Source organism: Physeter macrocephalus, chromosome 18 (assembly GCF_002837175.3).
Source record: "Physeter macrocephalus isolate SW-GA chromosome 18, ASM283717v5, whole genome shotgun sequence".
Taxonomy (NCBI): Eukaryota; Metazoa; Chordata; class Mammalia; order Artiodactyla; family Physeteridae; genus Physeter; species Physeter macrocephalus.
This window is the reverse complement of record NC_041231.1, coordinates 2,926,556-2,934,051: the sequence shown is the minus strand read 5'-3', so window position 1 is coordinate 2,934,051 and position 7,496 is coordinate 2,926,556. Positions and strand designations below refer to the sequence as shown.

Sequence of the window (7,496 nt, the reverse complement as noted above, 5' to 3'; positions counted from 1 at the left end):
ACCAGGGGAGAGGCGGGGGCCGGGGAGCGTGTCCAGGGGCCGGGGGTCTTGTCCTCTCAGTGAGACCTCAGCCGGGAGCGGGAGGGGCGTTGGGACCTGGGGAGATTCTGAGGGACCTGGGGGTCCCCGGTGGGAACTAGATGAGCCAAGGCAGCTGGGGTGCAGGGGTCTCTGCACAGCACAGCTGAGTGGGAGGAGGGGGCGGAGTGGGGCCCCTGGGCTCCGTTCTCCCCCTGGAGGGGACCCGCCCAGCCCCCCGCCCCCACGCCTGGCCGGCGCAGCTCCTGGGGCCTCTGTAGCCTGCAGGCCGTGTGTCCAGGGCTGACGGCGGGCACCCTCCATCTCTGCAGCTTAACTGCTGTGGCTCCAACGCGCTGACCACAGTGACCACCTCTGTGTTCAAGAACAGCCTGTGCCCCTCCGGCGGCAACGTCATCAGCAACTTGCTAAAGGTGTGTGGTGATGGGTGGGGCCTCCCAGGGTGGGGCGGGGCCTGCCTGCTCCCCCATTTGGCTGCCACCCCTGGTGGGTCCTGGGCAGTGGCTGGCCCTCTCGGGGCTCCCGCTGGCAAGGGCAAGGACAAGGACACGGCCGTACTGGGCAGTGCTGTGGCTGCAGTTGGGGCTGCTCTGCCTGGGGGCTGAGGCCAAATTTTTGCTGCCGGTCGGTCCATGGGGAGGCGAGTCTGGCCCAGGTTCCCGATGGGGGAGCCCTCTGAACCTGGCATGGAGGCGCCCTGACCTCCCGGGTCAGCCCCGTCGTGGCGGTGCTTCCCAATCTCTGAGCGCAAGAGGGCGCACACGGCACGCTCGCCGTTTCCGTGTTTGTTTAAAACGGATGTGAGTTAAAACCTGGCAGAGACCAGGCCCTGTTCACACCTCTGCTGCGGGATCCTGGGGGCAGGGCTATGCCCCCCTGTGCTCCTTCTGCAATGACCCTGGGCTGCGGCCTCGCCAGGGGCTGAGGACGGGCACCTCTGACTGCTCTCTGGCCGCCCCCGCAGGAGGACTGCCACGGGAAGATCGACGAGCTCTTCTCGGGGAAGCTGTACCTCATCGGCATCGCCGCCATCGTGGTGGCTGTGATCATGGTGAGTGGGGCGGGCCGGGCATCTGCTCAGGGCCCCCCCACGGGCCTCCGGGTGCTGACCCACCTGCCCACCCCCACCCCCTTCTCCGCAGATCTTCGAGATGATCCTGAGCATGGTGCTCTGCTGTGGCATCCGGAACAGCTCGGTGTACTGAGGCTGAGGCCGCAGGGAGGGCCGCTGCTACCCCTGCAGTGCCCCCAGAGTGACCCGGACACTTCTGAGAAGGGGCCGTCACCACCTGTGTATATAACCTCCTGGTATCACTGCTACACTTATCAGCCTTTTTACTTTCGAGGTTTTGTTCTTGTCCTGACGTTCCCTGTTGCTTTCGGGGCTGATGTCACCTGTAGGTGGCACGTGAGCGGCCTTGGGGACTGCAGGGCAGGGGCCCCCTCTGCTTTCGGGGCTGCTTGGGGGTTCTGCTTGCTCAGCCGGGCCTCTGCTCGGGGCCACGAAGGGCCGTCCGGCCGAGCCGCGCCCTCCGACCCACCCATCCCCACGGGTGGCGCACGCTCAGCCTTTTTAATCCTTGCTCCTTTCCGGCCGCCTGTCTCTAGAGCCGGGGCCACGAGCAGCCTTATGCCTTCAACGCACCTCTCCTTTCTAACGCGTCACCTTCGACTGTAATTACGTCTTGAAAGTCATTCAATAAAGAAGGAAAAAATCAGGCATGCTACCACGACGTCTGGCCCCTTCCTGTGTCCGTGGCGTCTGAGACCCAGGGGCAGCCCGAGGGGCTGAGGAGCCTGGCGCAGGCAGTGCTCAGCTCTTTGGACCTCGCTGCGCCCAGGCTGTGCTGCCGACCCTGTTGGTGGGTGTCTGTGGGGCGCCCAGAAGGACTCCGCGGAGGGCGTGCCCCTTTGTTGGGCCTTGTGCCACCTGGAGCGGCCTCCACCCGGGCCTCCCTCCCACCCCCATTCCTTGTGCACCACTGCCCAGCGGGGTCTGTGCGGGGCAGGCAGGCGGCCCAAGAATGTGGTACAGGATGTGGGGCCCCTGCAAGACTCCCTGCCCTCCTGAGGGCCAGCTCAGGAGGATGGACACACTGCTCCCTTCCAAGGGCCTGAGGGGCTCTTCTCTGACCTTCTAGTTGCTTGCAGACGTCCCGTCAAGGGGCTGGGTGGCCGCATCTTGCAGGGGCTGGAGGGCAAGGCCTCAGCCACTACCTGGGGGAGCCTACTTGGCCCACCACCGTGGACTGAGGCCCAGCCACCTCTTGGGTAGGCTGCTGCCCCCAGCGGGAATGCTGGGTGATGTCACCATGAGCTGCATGCAGGTACCCCTCTGCATGTACATTAACTTGACCTCTTGAGACAACGAGTCCCTGGCTGAGATTCATACGTCAAGGGCCCCCTGGGGCCTCCTCGGGTGGGGCTGATTTCGGAAACTAACCCCAGCCCTGCATTGGGGGTCACGGGGCCTTAGCGGGCCTGCCCTTCCACAGTCCAGGGGGGTTGCTGGTGGGTTGGGAAAACTGGATGGCCCAAGGAACCCGCTCCTTTTTACTTCTCCCTGTGCTGCGAAGCCCTGGGAACATCCTGGCCGAGCCCTGGGTGTCACCCCTGCTAGCTGCGGTGTGAACGAGCTGCCTGCGGTGGCCTGGACTCCGCCTTCCTGGTGAGGCCCTGCATGGGGGTGGCCTCAGGGATGATCAGAACGGGCCCTGTTTCCTCTCTGGGTCCCTGGGCTTGGCCGCAGCATGGCCTGAACCCTGGATTCCCGGGGTGCAGCCCTGGGCGAGGGAGTGCGCTCTGGCCGTCCAGTAGGCGAGGCGCCAGCAGGGAAAGGGCGCCGGCCGCCTGGGCCCCGGGCCGAGGTACGTGCGGCCCGTCCAGGGGAGACCGGAATCTGCCCTGCGCTTCGGGGCAGAAATAACCAGCCAGGCCATCGGCAGGAATAGGTAAGGGCGCCTCTCCCAGGAGGGCTGCCGCACGGCGGGCCGAGGCAGTGTGGAGGTTGGCACGAGCGCGCAACGTGGGGCAAGCCCCGCTGCCCGGCTCCCGGGACCCACGAGGGCGTGGCCGGCCGCTCCAGGCCAGGACCGGAAGTGCCCGGGAACGGCGCCGCACGCGTCGATGCACTTCCGGTCCTCGCAGCTTCCGGCAAGTGGCGCTGCGGCCCCGGGAACGGGTCGCTGGCCGTTAGCCCTCGAGCATTCTGGGAGTCGTGGTTCTGCCTCCCAGCCTCCCTCCTGGCCTTAGTCAATTCCGGTCTCTTCGCGAGAGAGCGCCGTTTCCGGGAGGGAAGACAGCGAACGCGCAGAGACCACACTCCCGATAGGCCTCGGGAGTAGTGGCCCGGTGACTTGTGGGAGGTGTAGTTCTTCAGGCGCGGAAGCCGCGGCCCTCGGCCGGCGGAGGACTCAGTTTCCCAGAAAGCCGAACGCCGCGCAAGATGGAGGCAGCCAGGCCACGGTGAGCTGGTAGGTTTGTGGTGGGAAGGACGGCGCTGCTGGGCGGTCGGGCTTCGGGTGGCCGCTGTCCGCAGTCGGCTGCGCCGAGCAGGGAGACCCTCGTGAGGCCCGGACCCTTGGCCCATTCACCCAAGTTGGCCCCAGAACTTAATCCCCCAACACGGAGAGCCTGCTGGGCACGGGCCGAGGCCCTGGGCGCGTGGAGTGGAGAAAGTCAAGGCTCCGCCTCCCAGGGGAGCGAGACAACCGGCAAAGAAGCCAGTGTTCCCTGGGACCTGGCCTGCCCGGACCCCGGCCCTGAGAAAACCCCGCCTCCGAGCCCCCCAGGCCCTCAGCCTGTGCTCAGTTCTGCCCTGCGCTGAGCTCAGGAAGTTCTCAGAGAACTCAGAGACGCAGACCCCGCATTCCCTGTCTTGGGGCGCGATCCCCGTCTCCCCGCGGCGTGTCCCAACTCACCACGGGCGTTCCCGCGATTCCAGGGGACGGGGTTGCAAATTTAGGAAGCCGGAGTCTGGTTTGAACTCCAGCTTTGCTTGCAACGTACTGTATGACGGGCAAATTCTCTCCCCGCTCTGGTCCTGCCAGCTCTAAAACAGACACCATTGGCGTTTACTTCGTGTCCCCTTTCCTGGAGTTGTGCCTTCATTTTGGGAGTCACGCGAGGCCCAGAGGAATGGAGATCTTGCCTGTGTTTGACCCGGTGCCGGGCACTCAGAGCCACTCCTGGTCTGCCTGGCCTGGTCCTCGGTGGGTGCACGAGCAACGGGTCACCCTGGGCCAGGGAGGCTTGCTGGGAGGAGGGAGTTGGTGGACGGAGGGCTGTGCGGAGGGTGAGACTGGGCTGTCCTCTGAGCCTGGAAACAAGCTTCAGGGTGCCTGGTGACACTGGAACACTAGCCAGGTGTCGGCAGCACTTCTCTGCTCAGCTGGGAAAGTGAGGGGTGTGCGGAGAAGCGCAGGACAAATGCCCCAGGAGCTGTGGGGCTGGCCTCTGCGGAGCCAGGCCGCTCCGGCTTCCTGAGCGCTTGACCCGCAGATGGCCAAGGATGTGTCTGCAGACTCTTCTGGAGCTCCAGGGCATCTCACAGCGGTCAGGAGCACACCTGCTCCCCGTGGAGCGGGCAGGCGTCCCGGCCTTTGTGGAGTACTCGCTGCCTGCCACTCACCGTGCTTAGCTGAGAGAGGGAGTGCAGAGCAGAGATCGCTCTCGGCCCTGGGTTCAAGCCCTGGCTGGCTGCTTACTGCCAGACCCCCGCCCCCGCTGCAGCAGGCTTCCTAGTGGCTTTAGTCAGACTGGCTGGAGAGGATTGAATGAGGTGACACGTCAGAAGGACCAGCTCCTGGGCCTGGCTGTGGCAGGGGCTCTGTAAACCCAGGCCCACTCCCGGGGTGGTGGCTCCGCTCCTGCATGTCTGTCGTCTGGTCTGATGCTGCTTCTCCCTCCCTGCCGTCAGCCAGCCACTGAGCCACTGAGCAGAGCCGTGCCTGGGAGGGGGCCGTTGCGACCAAGAGCCTTTTCCAGCGCTCGGCCCACCAGCCGTCCAGCACAGGCGCCCAGCAGCCAGGGAGGTAAGAGGAGGGCTTTCGGGGTGGGGGACCTGGCCGTTCCTCTTTGGACACAGCTCTCCCTGCTCATGCTTCCCCGGGGTGGTGGGTCTGCAGGAGGGACTAGTTCTGAGCTCGTGTTGTCCCCAGGGACCCACTCCCCGGGCTGCTTCGCTGCAGGTGTGGTGTGGCCGGGGGACGCATGGCTGAGGCAGGGGACGGCCAGCACTTCCTTGGCTCTGGGGGCGACGCTCTGCCTCCCGACGCCGTCTGCCTCAGCGACTCGGACTCCGACCTCAGCCTGCTCGATGATGCTGAAGTGGAAGCTCTGTCTCCAGGGGGGCTGCCCGGGGAGGCCCTGGGGGATTCGGGCCCCGATGAGCCCCCCTCGCCCCCGAGGAGCTTCCCCACCGCGGCGGTGCAGCCCTTCCACCTGAGAGGCACGAGCCCCACCTTCTCCCAGCGCAGTCGCGACATCTTCGGCGGCCTGGAGCGGGCAGCCAGGCGGGCTCCGCCCTCTGCGGCCCCAGCCGGCCCTGGCGACAGTGGGGGCTTCCGGCAGCCGCTGACACTCTCCAGCCGGCCTCCAGCCGGGGGCCCGAGCAGGGCCACTCGGAATCCCGCTCCCCTGAGGGTGCCCCCCGTTCCTGACTACGTGGCCCACCCCGAGCGCTGGACCAAGTACAGCCTGGAGGACGTGGCTGAGGCCAGCAAACAGAGCAACCGGGCCGCCGCCCTGGCCTTCCTGGGCCCCCAGAGCCTGGCCGCCCCCAGCGACTACGTGCCCTCCTTCAACCAGGACCCCTCTAGCTGTGGGGAGGGCCGGCTCCTCTTCACCAAACCGGTCCGAACCGGCGAGGCCCGGCTTGAGAAGAGGAGGCTCCCGAGGAAAACAGGGGAGCCGGGTGGGAGTGCCCGCGGGATCCCGGGAGGCGAGGGCCCCGTGGAGCTGGCCCACCTGGCCAGGCCCGGGAGCCCGGAGGCCGAGGAGTGGAGCAGACCCCGGGGGGGCCTGCAGGAGGTGGGTGCACCTGAGGGGGAGGCCCGCGCGGGCTCTGGGGCCAGCGCCCTGCCAGGGGAGACAGTGGGCTTCCACGGCAGCAAGAAGCGGAGCAGGGACCACTTCCGGAGCAAGGGCAGCAGCCCCGAGGCCCCAGGCGCGGAGGTCTGAGTGGGGAGACCGCCCGGCCACCCACCTGCCCTGGCTGAGCTGGAGGGACGGCTACCACTGTCCCCCTGGGGTGGCTTCAGGGGCGGGGCAGGCTCGGGGCCCCACCCCCAGGGAAGGGAGCCAGCGGGCTGCCTGTCAGCGGCACCAGCGGCCAGGGCAGACACCTTGCTGAGGGTGTGGGCCAGGGGATGGCGGAAGCCCTGACCCCCCCGTGCCCAGGGGCACAGTAAAGGCTCTGGGTGTTCCTCAGGCTCCGTGTCTCTTTGTCAACCCCACTCCGCCCAGGACTGTGGCCAGGGCCCTCTCTTCTCTCCAGACACCCCATCACCCTGTTCCCACATTGGAGCTTCCCAGCTTAGCATCAGGGGGCTCTGAAGGTTTTTAAATCAAGCCTGTGTTCCTCGGTGGCATGTCTTCCCAGCCTAGCTGAGGTGACCCCCTCCTCAGTCCAGAGCAAGAGGTGGAGACCCCAGACCCGTCCAGAGGCGGGCTCACAGCCGTTGGTGTGCAGCCCCTGCCTCTAGCATATGCCTGTAAACCCCAGGCCGGGAGCGGGGAAGCGGCCAGCTGAGCGGGCGCCCTCTCCAGCCCCGGCCAAGCTCACCCTTGACTCTGTCCGACTCAGGCTGTGTGAAGACGACTGGTGTCCTGGGACAGTGTCGCCAGGACTGCTGAGCTGCTGTGCAGGGCGATGAGGACGGTCCCCAGAGGGTGCTGGGGAGGGAGTGGGCGTGGCTCTCCTGTGACAGCACTTGGGGTTGGCCAGCCCATCGTGCTGCTGAGCCCCGGGCCTGGCCCTGCCCCTGCTGCCCCTACCCCAGGGCTCCAGGTCCCTAAGGGAAGGAGAGACCGGCCTGGCTGGCCACTCACCTGGGGCAGGCTCAGGAGCCCAGACCCCATCCCTGCAGGGCAGGAAATCCCCCCCCGCCCCCCGCTGCAGTGCTTTACTGACTGCCTGACACCTCCCAGACACCCCCCGGGGCCCACTGTCTTGTGGGGCTGCAGCCCAAGGTATGGGTGTGCTTTCCAGGCTCCATTTAAGATAAAGCAGCTTTGGGGGCGGGTCCTCTTGGGGAGGTGACTCGCAGCCGCTGCCCAGGCCGGACAGCCCGGCACTCACCGTGCGAGCTGTCGGGGACGTGCGGTGGCAGCCGACACACAGTGAACATTCGGTCGTGGGTCTTAAAGGACAGAAATTCCAAGTGCAAGCGTTTCAGAAAAAGACCAGTCTCTTGGCGGACGACACAGGTTGGGCATGGACTCCAGGGCAGCTGCTG

The 7,496-nt window shown here is 66.6% G+C and overlaps 2 protein-coding genes across 8 annotated transcripts in view; both read left to right on the top strand.

Moving 5' to 3' along the window:
* The window catches only part of CD81 (CD81 molecule), a 19,123-nt gene extending 17,357 nt beyond the window's left edge, over window positions 1–1,766 (top strand). For all 3 annotated transcript variants that reach the window (XM_028479367.2, XM_028479368.2, XM_028479369.2), the window contains 3 exons: window positions 351–452; window positions 1,004–1,090; window positions 1,182–1,766. In XM_028479367.2, the coding sequence (XP_028335168.1) occupies window positions 351–452; window positions 1,004–1,090; window positions 1,182–1,244 (252 nt within the window). In that variant the 3' untranslated portion in view covers window positions 1,245–1,766. The remainder of the gene's footprint in view (window positions 1–350; window positions 453–1,003; window positions 1,091–1,181) is intronic.
* Window positions 1,767–3,308: 1,542 nt separating this feature from the next.
* TSSC4 (tumor suppressing subtransferable candidate 4) lies at window positions 3,309–6,464 on the top strand. Of its 5 annotated transcripts, none has more exons than XM_028479773.2 (4): window positions 3,309–3,512; window positions 4,089–4,250; window positions 4,958–5,072; window positions 5,229–6,464. In XM_028479773.2, exon 4 carries the CDS (start codon window positions 5,251–5,253, stop codon window positions 6,217–6,219), a length of 969 nt encoding a protein of 322 aa, XP_028335574.1. In that variant the 5' UTR covers window positions 3,309–3,512; window positions 4,089–4,250; window positions 4,958–5,072; window positions 5,229–5,250; the 3' UTR covers window positions 6,220–6,464. The 5 variants fall into 5 exon arrangements, with proteins under 5 accessions (XP_028335574.1, XP_007125894.1, XP_028335573.1 ...); XM_007125832.4 differs by having other exon boundaries at window positions 3,311–3,512; window positions 5,199–6,464; XM_028479772.2 differs by lacking the exon at window positions 4,089–4,250 and having other exon boundaries at window positions 3,311–3,504; window positions 5,199–6,464.
* Window positions 6,465–7,496: the final 1,032 nt, after the last annotated feature.

Coding starts and splice junctions, on each gene's coding strand:
- TSSC4 (XM_028479773.2), top strand. CDS start 5,251: ATGGCTGAGGCAGGGGACGGCCAGCACTTCCTTGGCTCTGGGGGCGAC.